Source organism: Mytilus trossulus, chromosome 6 (genome assembly GCF_036588685.1).
Source record: "Mytilus trossulus isolate FHL-02 chromosome 6, PNRI_Mtr1.1.1.hap1, whole genome shotgun sequence".
Taxonomy (NCBI): Eukaryota; Metazoa; Mollusca; class Bivalvia; order Mytilida; family Mytilidae; genus Mytilus; species Mytilus trossulus.
In genome coordinates this window covers 51623624-51644559 of record NC_086378.1, presented here as the reverse complement: position 1 = coordinate 51644559, position 20936 = coordinate 51623624, and the positions used below count along the sequence as shown (strand labels likewise).

General features: G+C 32.3%; 1 protein-coding gene across 1 annotated transcript in view; it reads right to left on the bottom strand.

The window, feature by feature from the left end:
• LOC134722788 (uncharacterized) overlaps positions 1–20936 on the bottom strand; it is a 93970-nt gene that overhangs the window by 60652 nt on the left and 12382 nt on the right. The window contains exons 9-22 of the mRNA XM_063586416.1: positions 17077–17194; positions 15847–15989; positions 15233–15347; positions 14743–14882; positions 14117–14242; positions 8769–8798; positions 8027–8056; positions 6916–7030; positions 6231–6469; positions 4088–4202; positions 3437–3714; positions 2540–2654; positions 1763–1905; positions 105–219 (exon numbers count right to left, since the gene is read on the bottom strand). Coding sequence (XP_063442486.1) covers positions 105–219; positions 1763–1905; positions 2540–2654; positions 3437–3714; positions 4088–4202; positions 6231–6469; positions 6916–7030; positions 8027–8056; positions 8769–8798; positions 14117–14242; positions 14743–14882; positions 15233–15347; positions 15847–15989; positions 17077–17194 — 1822 coding nt within the window. The remainder of the gene's footprint in view (positions 1–104; positions 220–1762; positions 1906–2539; positions 2655–3436; positions 3715–4087; positions 4203–6230; positions 6470–6915; positions 7031–8026; positions 8057–8768; positions 8799–14116; positions 14243–14742; positions 14883–15232; positions 15348–15846; positions 15990–17076; positions 17195–20936) is intronic.

Below are 20936 nucleotides of genomic sequence, written 5' to 3'. Positions count from 1 at the left end.
CAGACATTAACATCTATAAGTCACCATATGGCCTTCAACAATGAGCCCCAAAAAAAATCATTTGATCTCAAATGTGAACATGCTTAAGTTGTTGGGATGCTTACCGACTAAGACATCTGTATATACCATTCTCAGCATCTTCACAGGTACATCGGTAACTACAGCCATCATACCAAGTTTGTCCTTGTTGGTAGTATTGTCCATTGTAAGTACATACTCCTACACAAAAATAAATGTTATAATGAGGTATGTAACCTTTTTGTTTAACATATAGTCAAACCTGTTTTAAGAGACCACTTAAGGGAGAGCAAAAAAGTGGTCTCTTAAGACAGGTGGTCTTTTGATACAAGTTCAATTATATGAATGTACATCAAAGGGGTCTAAAATTGGTGGTCTTTAAACACAGGTTTTTGCTTTATACAGGTGCTCTATTAAGCAGGTTTGACTGTAAAGTTATGCAACAGATACAATTCTTATATATTTTCATTGAAAAGTAAAGACATTTAGAATTCAAGATAAATAAACTACATACAATGAACATCTGAGGCATAAATAATATAATGGTAAAAATAATAACAATTTATCCAATTTTCAATTCTACAGATTGTATGATCTTTTTTTTCTGTAGAGGCCTTATCAATTATCAGATTGAGACTTCAATATAAACCTAGGACCTTGATGGCTTTGTGATCTTAGTAGTTCATCTACTACAGCAATCATTCAAATGGCTCTCAAGGGGATCTATGTTCAGGTATGAAATCATTGACAACTAGATTCATCGTTCAATTCAAGTCTACTCTGGATTCATTTATTTTCGTGGATGAGGAAAAATTGCATTTACGTGGATATTTCATTGTGTTGTTTTGGCAAAGTCTGCATATAATCTTTATGAAAATTTAATATTTCTTGAACCTTTAAATTTGTGGTTCCTCTGTACCCATGAAAATTGGTTTCCAACGAAAATTTAGGAATCCACAGTATATGGTACATGTGACATACAAAAACACATCATTTTAATAACTTGGGCATATAAGTATGAACTATTTCAATGATAAAAGAGTAGGTCCGGTAAGGGCAGATTTTGGCCTCAATTTTCAAGTTCATCTGACGAAATATTTTAGACACTTTTTAAACACTTAAGTGTCTATTTCAATTGATTTAATTAGTTTTTGTGAAAGATTTTAACTGATTAAGTCATTAAAAAACACTCCGATTCAAGCTTAAATATGAAAAATCTATCAAATTTGCCAAAAATCGTCACTTTTCAAATGGTTTTTGTCAAAAATGAAAGTAGCCACATCCGTGTTCATCCTCGACCTTTATATATTTTATGTATTATCATCAAATACAACTTGCATTTCAATATTATGAATGAACACGAATGCGGCCACATTCATTTTAGACAGAAATCGTCTAAAATTTAACTAAAATGCTAATTTTATAGAGATTTCAGTAATTTAGCATGACTTTATGATGCTAGCACCCGATATATGTGCATTGTATTGTAAAAAAAAAGCCCATATTTATGTAGTAGAATCATTCTACCTTCTAATGAATAGCTTCATGATTACATTATCATAATTTTGTAAAACTGCTATATTTTGGGGCCAAAAAGGGGTCTTACTGAACCTACTACTTTCTTGAAATATTTATGTATAGAAATCAGTGTTGTCTTCAATATGACATGTTTTGTTTATCTTAAAAGTTGATATAAAGTCTGGAAAAAATATCACTATCAAATTAAACCTAATAAAAAACTTACCTTGTTTAGATGATGGTGTTGTCCTTACTCCTGTGATTATTTCATATTGAGGATCAACTGGACATTCAGGTTTTTTACAACAGGGATTTAATGGATCTTGGAGAAGATAGCATTTTGGTGGCAAGTTTGTATAGTGGACACACCTAAAAAAAAAAGATAGCATTTTGGTGGCAAATTTGTATAGTGGACACACTTAAAAAAAATACAGCATTTTGGTGGCATATTTGTATAGTGGACACACTTAAAATAAATTATAGTTATTTGACATTAATAGCGACTTCATCTCACTGAATTATAAAGTATGAAAGACAAATGTTTGACATGATGTGGAATAGCATACCCTATTTCCACTCAGCCAACCTTATAAGATTTTATAAGGGTGTCTTAGATATGTTTCATGATTTAATAATCACTTTGAACAGAAAATATTTTCTCAACTTTCTTTTTATCGATTGATTTGACAATGTATAACATCTACCGTAGACAGATAAAATAGCAAGTTTGGATGTGAGCTTTTACTAACTTGATACTCCAAAACAGGAAGTTGATAAGTGATAGATTTTAAAAAGATAAACCCTAGAAAAGCAACTTCCATATGAAGCTTGATTCCAAATTTCAAATAGTCTTAACTTCTTTGAGAAAAACGTAACGGTGATAAAAAAAAATGTCAAGTTACATTTAACAACTTGATGTAAAATTGAATCAAAATAAAAAAAAGTGTCCTAACCCAAAGAATAAAACATTCCATATTTATATTACAAATGTAAGGGTACATACTTTTCTACACATTTGTAATGACCTGTTATGCCGTCATCACATATACAGTTATACTGACAGCCGACCTCCCAGGTCGCTCCTACATTGTAACGTTTACCATCATACTCGCAGTATCCTGAAATATATCACAAAATTTGAGATCAGAAATTACATTTAATCTTTTTTAATTTACTGTAAATAAAATGTACAAAAAATGTATAAAATTTAACATCAACACAGTAAATGGTTATCAAAGGGACACGTAAGAAAATATTAATGGACAATGTTTCTTTTGGACACAGATAAAACCCCTGCCCCTATATATTACAAAGGGACAAAACTCAAGAAATGTAAATGTGACACAACCCAATGTCTAAGTTGATCTGTGTTTTTAGGGAATAAGCGTTGTGTATAAATTTCATAAAATTAGGTTAAGACAAACTAAGTCCTATGTCCCAGTAATATTATGCAGAAAAATACTTCCTTGGTTCAACTGTAATTTGATTACAAGATATAAGCTTACCACTTACTTTCAATTATGAAATAAATGAGAATACAAAATGTGTACTTGTGGATTCATTGTTTTATATGTGGGATACTTATGTTTGAGGATTTTGTTGGTATAAATTAATAAAAAAAAATTGAAATGTTTAACATAGTTCACATCAGCAATAAGGCTTGTATACAAAACCATGAAGTTAAATATCCAAGATAAAAAAAATCTAAATCCACAAAAATTAATTCCCTTTAGGAATAAATGAATCCACAGTATAAGTGCTAACCCATATCTTAATTTACTTTTAAAAGCCAAAAAATCTACGATTTACCCATTTATGTAAATATTCCCTATTACCTATTAAGGGGTGTTCCTAAGATAGAAAGCTTATACATATGAAAGAAAGAAAGTACTATACTAACCTCCTGCTGACAGTTTTCCTGGATCAACTGTGGGAGGTTGAGGTGTGGGAACTGTGTTTATCAAAGAAAAATGTGCATTAGTATATCCCTGGTTTTGTGTTGCTCCAGTCTGAGGGGAGACAACTGAGTATGTCAGTGTAGACTTTCCAAATGTTGGTAAGGGTTGAGGTACTTTACCCAGATTGGCATCAAAGGTACATTTAGGAGCAGTACAGCAAGGATCGTTTAGGTCAGTGCTCATTACACAGGTTGGGGACATGTTTGTGTATTTTGGACATCTGAAATTTAACATTAATAGGGTTGTTAACACTATTTTTTTTATTCCTTACAACTGGTAACAAAAAAAAATAATCTTATTTTCTCATACAAGAATTTAAGATCTATAATGATTAAGGAAGAAGACTTAACTCAAGGGAAATAACTCTTTAAAAATCTATCTATATCATATCTTTAATAATATGCTTATGAGCTTGGAAGAGTAAAGACTGCTTTAATTTTGCAATTTTTTTAATTTTTGTAGAATCAAAACTTTTCGCAATACCTCTGTACATGCACTTTTAAATCGGCTGATTTTTTTGGCAATTTTGTTCTATCTGTGAAAATAAGTGAAAATTTACCCCCCGTTTAAATAACCCGCTATACGGTACTTACCTTTCCCTGCATGACAATTGACCTTTGGCAGCATCAACACATACACAATATTTTGAACATCCGTCCATCCATGCCTGATTTTGTGAATATACTTGTCCATCATACAAACATCCCGCTGTAGAATAAATGTACATGTTTTAAAAAGCGTAAAATATTTCCAAAAAATTGAATAGACACGACATTGTCCATATTTGTTAATTAAAACCTTCAAAATAATTTGGATAGATAAATATAGATATGCTGATGGCAAGCAGCATGATTTCAAAGAGTTTCAATGAAATAAGGTTATATCTATTTTATGAGAAGTTGCTGATATTAGATATCCCCCCTTTTTTGTTCATTTGTTCTTGCTTTAGTTTTCCATGTTTATTTATAGTTTTTTGCCATAACATTGTCATTATGTTTTCAACTCAGAAGTTTGTATATCTCTTTGGTATCTTTTGCCTCTCTTTCATTATTTTCGCTATGTCTATGTTTGCTATGGGAAACCCTAAGAAATATACGGGTAAAAAGAGAGATGTACTATGCCATTAGATACTACATAGAAGTGTTTGTGAAATGACTGACAAAATCACCAAAACAATCGTTATATAGAGATTAATACATGGCCTTTTCCATATCAGCCTGGGTATCATCCCGAGACCCCCATATCAGCCCGAGACGGAGTCGAGGCGCTGATGTGGGTCGAGGGATGATACCCAGGCTGATATGGAAAAGGCCATGTATTAATCGCTTTATCATATACTTCCGACAATAGTTTTATGTAAGGAAAAAAACCAAATGCAACAACTAAAACAGTCAAAAACTTTATTAAGAAGTTATAAGTTATAAATTCAATATACTATAATTGTCAACTAACAGCATCACTACCTCCATATATATGTACATTGTATGGTAACATTTCCTATAGAGGCATTTTGAAACATTGAATATTTGGAAGAGTTTCATGATCATTATAACTCCATGTTTGTTGTACTATAAAATGATTCATAATTGCCAATGGCATTTGTTAGCAAGTACTAAACTATCCCCACAAAAGTTCCCGTAAATTTTGACGTCGTCATCAATATCTGACGTCACAATGGAAAAATAACGACCGATACCGGAAACACCGGAAGTAACTTGCACGAGATGCACTTTTATGGGTTTTTGCACGAGACGCCCCTGATATGGGTTATCAGACCGGGCTGATATGGGTTATCAGCCTGGGTGGGAAATTATGGCTTGTGTACTTCCGTTTGTTACACATATGCAAAAGCTATCATATTAATGTTAAGTATATAATAAATTCCATTACTCTAGGATCAAGAGTGTTACTGTGGAACTACTTTTATAGCATTTGTTTATATGACTGACAAAAACACCAAAACAATCGTTCTTATCCATTACTCAAGGATATAGAGTGTTACTGAGGAACTACGTTTATAGCATTTGTTTATATGACTGACAAAAACACAAAACAATCCTTATATTCCATTACTCTATGATATAGAGTGTTACTGTGGAACTAACGTTTATAGCATTTGTTTATATGACTAACAAAAACACAAAACAATCGTTATATTCCATTACTCTATGATATAGTGTTACTGTGGAACTACGTTTATATCATTTGTTTATAAATTGACTGACAAAAACACAAAACAATCGTTATATTCCATTACTCTAGGATTTAGAGTGTTACTGTGGAACTACGTTTATAGCATTTGTTTATATGACTGACAAAAAAAAAAACAATTGTTTTATTCCATTACTCTAGGATATAGAATGTTACTGTGAAGATACATTTATAGCATTTGTTTATGTTACTGTTTTCTTAAGGTGACATGTTTATGGCCTAATTTTAAACACCTTTGATGATCTTAAACTGTTGATCACTTTGAAGGTTAATTAGTGTTATTACTATGATTTACACGGGTCAATGTTTCCTTCAATCCAGACTATTTGTAACGTTAGTTTCTCAAGGCTTTAATTTTTCAATTATTTTATTTTAGAAAACTAAAATCCATGAATTTAAAAACCCAGGAACATGTAAATATTGCTCAAACCATAAAAATTGATACCCAAGAATTAAAGTACTTTCACAGTATACATGTTTTGTACTATAATTATATCATTGTTTGACTAATATACATGTATTTACCAATTGTTGGTGGCATAATTCCTGTTCCTGAATTTCCCTGTTGCTGTCCAGGAATTGTTGGTACAGGAAATAGATTTGAGTTTTGATTAATGATTTGAATTCCACCTCCACCTCCAAGAGAATAGCTGTTAGTAGCAGACGTCAAAAACACTCCATTTGTACACTGTACCTTTTGACAACATGCACCATTTTGTCTTACACGATTACATCCAGATGGCAAATTTGTGTACGTGGGACACCTGAAGAAAATGAAATGATTGCAAACTTCATTGAATACTTATATTCATTTTGTTTTTAAATAAGGTTTATATGACTGACAAAAAAAAAGTAGTTTTACATTGTCATATCGGGGTTATTTTCGGGATCTGGACCACTCCTATCCCCCCTCAGTGATATTTGTTTTCCTAAATATAGGTTTGGTGAAGTCACTCAAACCTTTCCCAAGTATCAGCTGGAGTTAACCTATCAATAAAATATTTTGAGAACAAAAATTTATGTTTAAGAAAGTAGTTTACTCACAGTATCCAAAGTTTACTATGACTTACAACATGATGGACATTAAACATAAAATATATTTTACTAAATATTTTAATTCATAACATCTTGGCTCTTAGTACATGTAGTATAAAGGGGTTAAAATATTTTGTGTATATATTTGAGACTTTATCATGTATATCTGACTTACGTGTTGACACATCTATAATAACCATATTTGGCATTTTCACAGGAACATCTCTCGTCACATTTTGGTGACCAGACTTCTCCCTGTTTGTATGATGTTCCTTTATAAACACAACGATCTGAAATACATGATGACTAATATATTGCTTGTGTAGCAGACATTATAGAAATTAAAATCCAAGACAATTTGTGTTCACGCACAATATGCATGATTTTCCTTTAGATGAAAAAAGTATATATAAAAGGTAATATCTTAACAGATTTTTTCAAACTTTTTGAGAGACCAGCTGTGATCGGTCATTTTCAACTATAGTAAGAAGAAAAAATAATGTGTCCCTAGTAAACGAATGCCCATCTGCACTATCATTTTCTATGTTCAATGGACCGTGAAATTGGGGGAAAATCTCTGATTGGCCATTGAAATTAGAAATATGATGCTGTACATGTTTAAATTGAAGCTATATTTTGTCTATGACACTTTTGATTTTCAAATTGAAGCTATTTCGTCCTATGACACTGTTGATGTTTAAATTGACACCAGCACATTTCCCTTTAGTTTCTGAAGATAGTTTCCAATTTCAAGCTTCCAATTTCAAGCGAGTATACATTGCATGATATGACAAATTATCACATGAAAGATCAAAGGAAAATACACAAAAAACAATAACAACAATTACAATCATAACTAAAATAAATAATATACGAATACATAAACAGATTATCTATAGTTCTGAAAGCAAGAGGGATTTTCTTTACTAAAATGGAAGATGTTTATCAAGGCTTATAATAACAGACACAATTTGACTCCAAATAAAACAAGAATGTGTCCCTAGTACACAAATGCCCCATCAGCATTATCATTTTCTATGTTCAGTGGACTGTGAAAATGGGGTAAAATGTTTAATTTGAAATTAAAATAAGAAAGATCATATCATAAGGAACATGTGTACTAAGTTTAAAATTGATTGGTGTTCAACTTCTTCAAAAACTACCTCGACCAAAAACTTTATCCTGAAGTTGAACAGACGACCAAACCAATGAAGGAAGGAACAGATGAACAGACGCACAGACAAAAAAAAACATAATGCACATAAATGGCGCATAAAATTTCTTACCGCTTGTTCCTGCAGTTTGTGTGCTTGGACCTAAAAAAAACAACAATTAAGTTTATTTAGATGCTGATGAATTATTTCAAAATGTGGGTCATGAAAAGTTCATTAAAATGCAAACTTTTTTTTTGCCAATAAACAAAGGAACTTCATATTGAAATATCTTTTATCAGAATAAATTAAGTTTTCCACACATATTTTAACAATTACAATGTATATTGTTTTCATTGCAAACTTTACACTTGTGTACTATATGTATCTAGACTTTTATCACCATTTTTTTTGTCTTTCAGAATAATATATCTGATCTTGTTATCATTACAAGATCTTGACTAGGGCCTTGCTTATCTCAACCTAAAATCTGGTCTTGGTTGATTGTTATAGTAAATTATTTTTTTTTGTAATAATTCTATTATTTTTTCAAGAGAAGCTTGAAAACAAAATCCTTACAATTTAATGTTTTATACAATTATTCATCTCTGAACTAGAAGCCGACAACAGTAACGGCATTGATGTCGCCGGCCTTCTCTTTAAATAACCACAGATTACTGGGCTTGTAAAATTCATCTCTACAAGCCAGAGAATCCAACTAAACTATGATTTAAATAAAGAGCTTGAAGGAGCTTGAAGGCTCCTAGGTATAAATAGATAGAGAGCACGTGCAATCTTATTTGCACAATGATTAATCTCACATTTTTGTCCATTTTTGGTATAGCCTTAATTGTTTCAAACAGAACAGATTACTTACATAAGTTACATGTCTTCTTGCAACAGATTACTTACATAAGTTACATGTCTTCTTGCACCAGATTACTTACATAAGTTACATGTCTTCTTGCACCAGATTACTTACATAAGTTACATGTGATTACTTACATAAGTTACATGTCTTCTTGCAACAGATTACTTACATAAGTTACATGTCTTCTGGCAACAGATTACTTACATAAGTTACATGTCTTCTGGCACCAGATTACTTACATAAGTTACATGTCTTCTGGCACCAGATTACTTACATAAGTTACACGTCTTCTGGCACCAGATTACTTACATAAGTTACACGTCTTCTGGCACCAGATTACTTACATAAGTTACACGTCTTCTGGCACCAGATTACTTACATAAGTTACACGTCTTCTTGCACCAGATTACTTACATAAGTTACACGTCTTCTTGCACCAGATTACTTACATAAGTTACACGTCTTCTTGCACCAGATTACTTACATAAGTTACACGTCTTCTTGCACCAGATTACTTACATAAGTTACACGTCTTCTTGCAACAGATTACTTACATAAGTTACACGTCTTCTTGCACCAGATTACTTACATAAGTTACACGTCTTCTTGCACCAGATTACTTACATAAGTTACACGTCTTCTTGCACCAGATTACTTACATAAGTTACACGTCTTCTTGCACCAGATTACTTACATAAGTTACACGTCTTCTTGCACCAGATTACTTACATAAGTTACACGTCTTCTTGCAACAGATTACTTACATACGTTACACGTCTTCTTGCAACAGATTACTTACATACGTTACACGTCTTCTTGCAACAGATTACTTACATACGTTACACGTCTTCTTGCAACAGATTACTTACATACGTTACACGTCTTCTTGCAACAGATTACTTACATACGTTACACGTCTTCTTGCAACAGATTACTTACATAAGTTACACGTCTTCTTGCACCAGATTACTTACATAAGTTACACGTCTTCTTGCAACAGATTACTTACATAAGTTACATGTCTTCTTGCAACAGATTACTTACATAAGTTACATGTCTTCTTGCAACAGATTACTTACATAAGTTACATGTCTTCTTGCAACAGATTACTTACATAAGTTACACGTCTTCTTGCAACAGATTACTTACATAAGTTACACGTCTTCTTGCAACAGATTACTTACATAAGTTACACGTCTTCTTGCACCAGATTACTTACATAAGTTACACGTCTTCTTGCAACAGATTACTTACATAAGTTACACGTCTTCTTGCAACAGATTACTTACATAAGTTACATGTCTGCTTGCACCAGATTACTTACATAAGTTACATGTCTGCTTGCACCAGATTACTTACATAAGTTACATGTCTTCTTGCACCAGATTACTTACATAAGTTACATGTCTTCTTGCACCAGATTACTTACATAAGTTACACGTCTTCTTGCAACAGATTACTTACATAAGTTACACGTCTTCTTGCACCAGATTACTTACATAAGTTACATGTCTTCTTGCACCAGATTACTTACATAAGTTACATGTCTTCTTGCAACAGATTACTTACATAAGTTACATGTCTTCTTGCAACAGATTACTTACATAAGTTACACGTCTTCTTGCAACAGATTACTTACATAAGTTACACGTCTTCTTGCACCAGATTACTTACATAAGTTACACGTCTTCTTGCACCAGATTACTTACATAAGTTACACGTCTTCTTGCACCAGATTACTTACATAAGTTACACGTCTTCTTGCACCAGATTACTTACATAAGTTACACGTCTTCTTGCACCAGATTACTTACATAAGTTACACGTCTTCTTGCAACAGATTACTTACATAAGTTACACGTCTTCTTGCAACAGATTACTTACATACGTTACACGTCTTCTTGCAACAGATTACTTACATACGTTACACGTCTTCTTGCAACAGATTACTTACATAAGTTACACGTCTTCTTGCAACAGATTACTTACATAAGTTACACGTCTTCTTGCAACAGATTACTTACATAAGTTACACGTCTTCTTGCAACAGATTACTTACATAAGTTACACGTCTTCTTGCACCAGATTACTTACATAAGTTACACGTCTTCTGGCACCAGATTACTTACATAAGTTACATGTCTTCTGGCAACAGATTACTTACATAAGTTACACGTCTTCTGGCAACAGATTACTTACATAAGTTACACGTCTTCTGGCAACAGATTACTTACATAAGTTACACGTCTTCTGGCAACAGATTACTTACATAAGTTACACGTCTTCTGGCACCAGATTACTTACATAAGTTACACGTCTTCTGGCACCAGATTACTTACATAAGTTACACGTCTTCTGGCAACAGATTACTTACATAAGTTACACGTCTTCTGGCAACAGATTACTTACATAAGTTACACGTCTTCTGGCAACAGATTACTTACATAAGTTACATGTCTTCTGGCACCAGATTACTTACATAAGTTACACGTCTTCTGGCAACAGATTACTTACATAAGTTACACGTCTTCTGGCAACAGATTACTTACATAAGTTACACGTCTTCTGGCAACAGATTACTTACATAAGTTACACGTCTTCTGGCACCAGATTACTTACATAAGTTACACGTCTTCTGGCAACAGATTACTTACATAAGTTACACGTCTTCTGGCAACAGATTACTTACATAAGTTACACGTCTTCTGGCAACAGATTACTTACATAAGTTACATGTCTTCTGGCACCAGATTACTTACATAAGTTACATGTCTTCTGGCAACAGATTACTTACATAAGTTACACGTCTTCTGGCAACAGATTACTTACATAAGTTACACGTCTTCTTGCACCAGATTACTTACATAAGTTACACGTCTTCTTGCACCAGATTACTTACATAAGTTACACGTCTTCTTGCACCAGATTACTTACATAAGTTACACGTCTTCTTGCAACAGATTACTTACATAAGTTACACGTCTTCTTGCAACAGATTACTTACATAAGTTACACGTCTTCTTGCAACAGATTACTTACATACGTTACACGTCTTCTTGCAACAGATTACTTACATACGTTACACGTCTTCTTGCAACAGATTACTTACATAAGTTACACGTCTTCTTGCAACAGATTACTTACATAAGTTACACGTCTTCTTGCAACAGATTACTTACATAAGTTACACGTCTTCTTGCAACAGATTACTTACATAAGTTACACGTCTTCTTGCACCAGATTACTTACATAAGTTACACGTCTTCTGGCACCAGATTACTTACATAAGTTACATGTCTTCTGGCAACAGATTACTTACATAAGTTACACGTCTTCTGGCAACAGATTACTTACATAAGTTACACGTCTTCTGGCAACAGATTACTTACATAAGTTACATGTCTTCTGGCAACAGATTACTTACATAAGTTACATGTCTTCTGGCACCAGATTACTTACATAAGTTACATGTCTTCTGGCACCAGATTACTTACATAAGTTACACGTCTTCTGGCACCAGATTACTTACATAAGTTACACGTCTTCTTGCACCAGATTACTTACATAAGTTACACGTCTTCTTGCACCAGATTACTTACATAAGTTACACGTCTTCTTGCACCAGATTACTTACATAAGTTACACGTCTTCTTGCACCAGATTACTTACATAAGTTACATGTCTTCTTGCACCAGATTACTTACATAAGTTACATGTCTTCTTGCAACAGATTACTTACATAAGTTACATGTCTTCTTGCACCAGATTACTTACATAAGTTACACGTCTTCTTGCACCAGATTACTTACATAAGTTACACGTCTTCTTGCACCAGATTACTTACATAAGTTACACGTCTTCTTGCACCAGATTACTTACATAAGTTACACGTCTTCTTGCACCAGATTACTTACATAAGTTACACGTCTTCTTGCACCAGATTACTTACATAAGTTACACGTCTTCTTGCAACAGATTACTTACATAAGTTACATGTCTTCTTGCAACAGATTACTTACATAAGTTACATGTCTTCTTGCAACAGATTACTTACATACGTTACACGTCTTCTTGCAACAGATTACTTACATACGTTACACGTCTTCTTGCAACAGATTACTTACATACGTTACACGTCTTCTTGCAACAGATTACTTACATACGTTACACGTCTTCTTGCAACAGATTACTTACATACATGTCTTCTTGCAACAGATTACTTACATAAGTTACATGTCTTCTTGCAACAGATTACTTACATAAGTTACATGTCTTCTTGCAACAGATTACTTACATAAGTTACATGTCTTCTTGTAACAGATTACTTACATAAGTTTACATAAGTTACATGTCTGCTTGCACCAGATTACTTACATAAGTTACATGTCTGCTTGCACCAGATTACTTACATAAGTTACATGTCTTCTTGCACCAGATTACTTACATAAGTTACATGTCTTCTTGCAACAGATTACTTACATAAGTTACACGTCTTCTTGCAACAGATTACTTACATAAGTTACACGTCTTCTTGCAACAGATTACTTACATAAGTTACATGTCTTCTTGCACCAGATTACTTACATAAGTTACATGTCTTCTTGCAACAGATTACTTACATAAGTTACATGTCTTCTTGCAACAGATTACTTACATAAGTTACATGTCTTCTTGCAACAGATTACTTACATAAGTTACATGTCTGCTTGCACCAGATTACTTACATAAGTTACATGTCTGCTTGCACCAGATTACTTACATAAGTTACATGTCTTCTTGCACCAGATTACTTACATAAGTTACATGTCTTCTTGCAACAGATTACTTACATAAGTTACACGTCTTCTTGCAACAGATTACTTACATAAGTTACACGTCTTCTTGCAACAGATTACTTACATAAGTTACATGTCTTCTTGCAACAGATTACTTACATAAGTTACACGTCTTCTTGCAACAGATTACTTACATAAGTTACATGTCTTCTGGCAACAGATTACTTACATAAGTTACATGTCTTCTGGCAACAGATTACTTACATAAGTTACATGTCTTCTTGCACCAGATTACTTACATAAGTTACATGTCTTCTTGCACCAGATTACTTACATAAGTTACATGTCTTCTTGCAACAGATTACTTACATAAGTTACATGTCTTCTGGCAACAGATTACTTACATAAGTTACATGTCTTCTGGCAACAGATTACTTACATAAGTTACATGTCTTCTGGCAACAGATTACTTACATAAGTTACATGTCTTCTTGCAACAGATTACTTACATAAGTTACACGTCTTCTTGCAACAGATTACTTACATAAGTTACATGTCTTCTTGCAACAGATTACTTACATAAGTTACATGTCTTCCTGCAATTTTTCATGGCCCAGTCTTTATACTGTGTACATACATTATTCCCATATGTAGAGCAGGTTACCAAGTCAACACAAGGCCCTGTAGAAAATGGCGACTGCATGCCTAGAAAAGAGATATTTTCAAATAAAAGGTACACAGACAATACAAATTCTAGTTAAATATAGTAAGGGCATTCCTATAAATATAAAGTAGTTGATATACAGGTACAAAAGTTAAAATGATAAAAGTTTTTATCATAGAAAGATGAACCATGTAGAAACTTTTCACAAGTAATTAGATATCTAGATACAAATTACTGGCTAATTATTCTAGCATGATATCCCCCACTCAAGTTATGCAATTTTGCAACTTAAAAGGGGCATAACTCTAGAATGGTAAATTACTCACTGCCCAAGTGTCAGGTATATCTGCTTGATCTGGCTCTCAGAATTGTGCAGGAGTTTCATAAAATTTGAATGAGGAAAACTTAAGTATGAGCAGCAAAGAAAATGGGACAGACAGAAGGATGTTCAAGATTTACACATAATGCCCTATTAACTACGACATAAAACATTGTCTTAACTTAAAAGAGGCATTTTGAAGACTACAAATTTTAAACTTACTGGTTCCATTTCCACTGATCATTCCATTACCAGAGAAGGTACCAGCTTGCTGGGTAAATTCACAGACTGGTTTCTTACAACATTGTCCTGGTGTCTGTTCTAAATGGCAGATCTGGGGGAGAACAGAATAGGATGGACATCTGAAAATAAAGTCCAAAATTAAATAAGATTTAAATCTTTTCAGAAATGACACATAACTGACGACCTCTAAAAAGTTATCAAATACTTTTTTTTTTTTTTATTATCCATGACTCATGCATATGATTAGTGCATTTTTTTTTCTCATTTTCAATTCAATTTGATAATCATCTCAGTGATGAAGGTTTTAACTCAATATTTTTTTTTGTGAACAAGGATAAAGGTGTTTAACTGTTTTTATGTGATCAGTTTTGTTGTATTTCCTGTGAACTTTTTTGAATTATAAGAAATGCATGGACTCTCTTCCCTGAAAATCTAGCCATCTGTAACACTAAAATATTTTAAGACTTACAATTGTTCGCACTGGTAGAGTCCTGTTTTAGAATTAGTACATGTGCACTGGTAGTCACATCCATCAGTCCAACTTTGGTCTTGGTAATATTGTTTTCCCTTGTATACACAAACATCTGAAAAGCAGCAATTCACATAATAAGTCTGAATCTAGATTAATTTTGTAAAGCAGAGTAGGGTCTCATTTGCATTTCTGATCCCGGATCCCACTTACTGTTTTGTCAGATTCCTGTATCCTGCTGACACTATATATGTAAGAAGTTCTAATTTTTTTGTAATTTCCAGCTTTCAAGGCACAAAAATTTGAATTCCATGTGTCACGCTTACAAAAAGTTATTACGTTTAGACCCCAATGAGACCCACAGCAGAAATAAGTTTACACCCAATTATGTAGATCATATTTTTTGAAAATTAGAAGAAAACTGATTTTTTTCCCAAAATATATCTAACAGTTACTTAAAAATGCACATTTCAATCAGGTGTGCTACACTTCAGACAAAAGTTGACACTACATGTCCTTGTATAAACAGTGCTTAAATATAAATGTTAACTTCATAAAATTCATCTTTAAAAAATGTAAATGTGCCTGATGAGTGTTAAAATTAAAACACATACCAATTCCTTGTTGGTTTTGTCCCTTTCCTGCTGATTCAAATTTCTGAATAGATGGATTAAAGTTACAGACAGGTTGTAAACAACATTCTCCTGGTTTCCTGACAAGGGTACACAAGGATGGTAGGTTGTAATATACAGGGCACCTGTAAAAATATAATTAGCATATAACAATTTCATTTAATCCTGAATGATGTTGCATGTATCTCTCCAGAAAGCATCAATAACCTTTAAAATGAAAAAGAATATGACCATGTACAAGTATGTCATGTATGTCAAAAATTACCAAGTTCAGTAAATCATAAATGAAATGAGATTTTAGGGTAAACATGTTAATAATGTGAAAGAAATCTAACAAAAACAAACTGTTGAAGTCCGTAGGGTGACCTATAGCTGTTAATGTATGTGTCCTTTTAGTCTTTTGTGGTTAGTTATCTCATTGGCAATCATACCACACCTCCTTTTAATATTGACTATGTAAATTTTGAGTGAAAAATATGACAAAATGTAAAATTTTATCAAGACTTTTTATTGTATATATTTGTCTTGATATCCTTGAAGTAGGAATTGTACTATTTATTTTGAGGGGAAACCCATTACCAAATTTTACTATTCCATTTATACCATAAGCCAGAATAACTGTTTAGTACAACTACAAAGTTTGTTTTTCTGCTTTCAGGAGCATAAAACTGTAGAATAACTCAGTCATTTAAGAACTAGACAAGTACTTTGTGGTTCGTTGCAGTGTTTAGATGAGGAAATCTTGGCTACTTCACATTGTCATGAGCCAAACATTTGTAAACAAAAAAAGCACTGTTTGATAAATTTACTTTGCAATATGCCAACAACAGCATGTAATTATGCTTATTTCATTACACTTTGGAAAAAATACTGCAATGCTACCATTTGATTTTTGGTGTTTTAACGCCACTTTTAAGCACAGTTATTAGCCATCTGGAGTGGCCGGAGAAAACCATGACCTTTGATATATATATAGGAAAGCTGACAATCCTAATCAATTACGATTAGAGTCTGACAAGGGCACCCTAACAAGTGGTGTTCAAATTCACAAACTCAGTGTTGACTGGCTAGTGATTATAGTAGTGACTACTTAGACCACTGATCCCCATAAACTTGACCTAGACCATCATTCAAGCTTAATGTGTCTTGCAATTTAACAGTTTAAAAAAAATAGTTGTAAGTTATTAAGTATGAATTGTTGCCCAAACAGACCTGTTATAACATTGGTAACGTCCAGTGGCGCCATCTTGGCAAACACATTCATAATCACAGCCATCATTCCATTTCTGTCCGGGGCTGTATGATTTTCCTTTGTAGGCACATCGGTTATCTGTAAAGACAATCAAAATCATTTCATTTAGTTTTAATTAAACAAGGGTAGACAATTCAAATTTTAAGAAATTAAATTAAGAAATATTTCATATGAAACTATATTTCCTGTAGGTACATTATAATGTTATTAAATATAGTACCAATAAAAGACTGATTTAGTGGGCAGGCTGGACCCTTATCTTTATGGAACTATAATATGATTAATGCATAGACCTTTTCTACAAGTCCAAGTTTCACCATTGTCTTGCCAGGGGGACCCCTTTTCAAAATTCTGGTTCTAAACTTGATTATGATCAAAGCACAGGTCTTAAGTACTTGTGTTTGTTAAAATATATAAAGAAAACATTCCTACATGTACATACATTGTGCAATTGTACTTTTACTTAACAAGATTGTTACATACATATACAATGAATACATTGCACAGGTATAATTATTATGAAAAAAGTCCTGAATAATCCAGAGACATCTTAACAAGATTGGTCTTCTCGCATGAGCCAGTATGGCGAAAGTGAAAATGTAACGGAGTTGAGATAACCAATACTACCGCTAATCTGTTTATCTCTATTTTATCTATGACGACGTTGTTAATTTCATTGACTATGGTATATATTCTATAGTGATAATTTACTGGTGTTGAGAAGGGAAATTTTCTGCCAGTAAGATCAAAAGAAAATTTGGTAAAATATGGATAATGCAGATTTATATTTATAAGAATCTTTAGCACTACAGGGAGATAACTGTGTAAAAATCATCCGTTTTAATCAATTTGTATTGTTTTTGAAATTTTAAGCTTCTGAATGATCAATATTAGTGTTTGTTTAACTGCTATATAACCTGTGAAATTTTTCTGATAAAGTTGTATATTCAAATTTTTTGAAATTTTTATATTCCTGTGAAAGGGTCAAAGTTAACATTTTGTCAAAATTTTATGAAAATTAAACGAGCCATTGAATCAATACTAGTAAAGGTGTTGGGTACCACCTTTAAGGTTTGATCATCAAAATATATTGTACTTACAGTATATGTGGTCATTCATTAATTTGCATATTTTGATTCAAAATTTTACAGACTGATTTTTCATACATGTACATCATGGTACTAGTTGATATGTAAGTGGGAAAAACAAGTCAGGTTCAACTGGACCTTTTCACAAGATGTATGTGTTAATACCTCAAAATGTATGTGTTAATACATCAAAATGTATGTGTTAAGGGCATACGATACAGTTTTGATTCTGTATTTACAAGTTCATGAAAATTTGCATATATAGGCTATTTTTTACCTGATTAAATCAAATATGTAATAAAAAATATACCTTCATGTGCTACTTTTTGAGTAAAATGAGGTCGAAATTTGGTATATTTGCTCAAAATTCAAATTTGTGACCGTAATTTCTTTTTCTAAAGAAAGACATAGTTTTTTTGTTGTAAAAGATAAACACAAATTGTTTTTTGTTAGATAATCGGTAATTTCGTTATTTTATAACTATCATAAAAAATATGCAATTTTTTATTCAGAAATAACTCAAAATTATCAAATGTTCATGAATTGAGGAAAAAACATCATTTTTTACTGCATGTTTATCAAAACTTTAAAAAATCCTCTATTTACAGTTTTATAAAATTTGGGTCACATAATCTCCCTCCAAAATGAAACAAATTGCCGTTTTGAAAAATAGGGGTCCATGAACTCGTTTTCAAATTAAATCAGTTTAAATGACAAAAATCAGTCGAAAAATGCATCTTTTCCCGATATGTTACAGTTTGACGTCGCGAAAATAACATTTTACATTAGCAACGTCATTACCTCCACTGTAACTGTATCGTATGCCCTTAATACCTCAAAATGTATGTTTTAATACCTCAAAGTTTAATCAGAGTACAGAAACACCTGTGCATCTACATGTCTAAAATACATTCAAGGCATACTTGGTATAGCACTTGCTTTGGTTCTTACAGATATTGACAAAAGATGCAAAAATAAATAATGTTTGGAAAGTGGACTGTATTGTACTCTTGAAAATATGGAAATAGTTTCATATTTCTTCTTTTTTTCTTTTGATATACTGATGAGCTATTGATAAGTCTTGGTATTTTTAATTTGCAAGATTCTTGAACTTATTAATTGGCAAAAAAACATGAAAAAAAGAGAATTATGGCCATAAAAAAATTTGCAGACCCCCCTCCAAACTTTCTAGACTACAAAACAGCACACGCAAAGTAGTCGTCACAAAGAATTGTAACCTTTGAAATTGTTGTCGCGCGCTAAAACCCCCATGGGCATTTTCAAAAGTTGGCAGGTATGAAAAAAGCTATATTGCACCAATTACAAAGATGCTTGGTGGACTTTAAAAGTGCAAGTGATAGGAAACAGATTATCCCTTCGGTCAACACTGACAAACTTTTCTAGTGAAAGACTCACATATATTTTTTATAGACTCTACTGACCAGTGCTCGATAATTTAACATTGTTTTTTACTGTTTACCGACATAATTGTGCAAACTGATTCATAACCTTTTGTTTGATCATAGTTGACCTTATTTGAAATAAAAGGACCTGATTGGTTGTTTAATTCCTATTATGATGTCACCTTGGGGCATGCTTGATTCACATACTAAAAATATGCTAAATTTGAATACAAATTGACCAATTCTCGATAATGCAATAAAAACCTCAGAATAAAAATAAAATAAAAACTATTATATCTATTTGATAAAATGAACATTTTTCTGATAATTGACATTCAAATTTTACTGAAATGGTGATATCTTCATAGAAATTCAGAGATTCTAAAATTTATCAACATGTTAATTGTTTGGAAAACAAAAACTCTGAAAAAAATGTTCATAGGTCATTATTCCTTAGATTGTACACAAACATTGCAGTACCATGACTCATCAGTGACAAATGAAACACCTAAACCGGAATACACATGAAAAAACAAGCAAGTTTACCCAAAATATATTGTTTACATAAAAATGGCGGCGGTCAGGTGAAAATATGTAGGGGCTCTAGGGGGACAAAAAATGATGTTACAAATGCCTTGAATTGAATATAACTGTACTAAGGCCATAGTTATTATATTTTTAGTTTTACGAAATTTTTAGACAAAACCAATGGGTAGGAGGACGAAAAAAAGAAAAAAAAACTGCTGCTGCTGCTGATTTTTTTTTTAATACCAACCGTCAATATCAAATAATTTTTTTTTATTTCACCAGGAGATTTTCTACTAGTGTAACAACTATTTTTTTTTTCTTGACAAGGTTTGAATTGAAAATCAATGTGCAACAACTTACTAAATCACCAAGAGCATAAATTTAGATTCTTTCATGCAGTTATGAACTAAAAATTATTTTTTTTGCATGAAAAACACTGGGTTGGAGGAGAAAAAAAAATAAAAATCAACATTTTTAATTTTATTTTTTTTCCTATTTGGCAAAAATTAGGGTAGGAGGATTCGTAAAACTAAAAATAAAAAAACTATGGCCTAAATCATATCATTTGAATTGTTAATGAATTTGAAATCGATCCATGTTATTTTTAACTACTAAATATTTAATTAAAGTTTTTAAACTTGATTCCAAGAGTGATCCTTTCAACTTCGATTCACCACTGTCGTCTGCTATTAATTTCCAGATAAGTTAAGATCATGTGAAATGTGCATTTCCTGTAAAGCCCCTTTTAAGGTATAAATACCAAAAAAAAAATTAAATAAAAAATGTTGTATTTTCATAAAA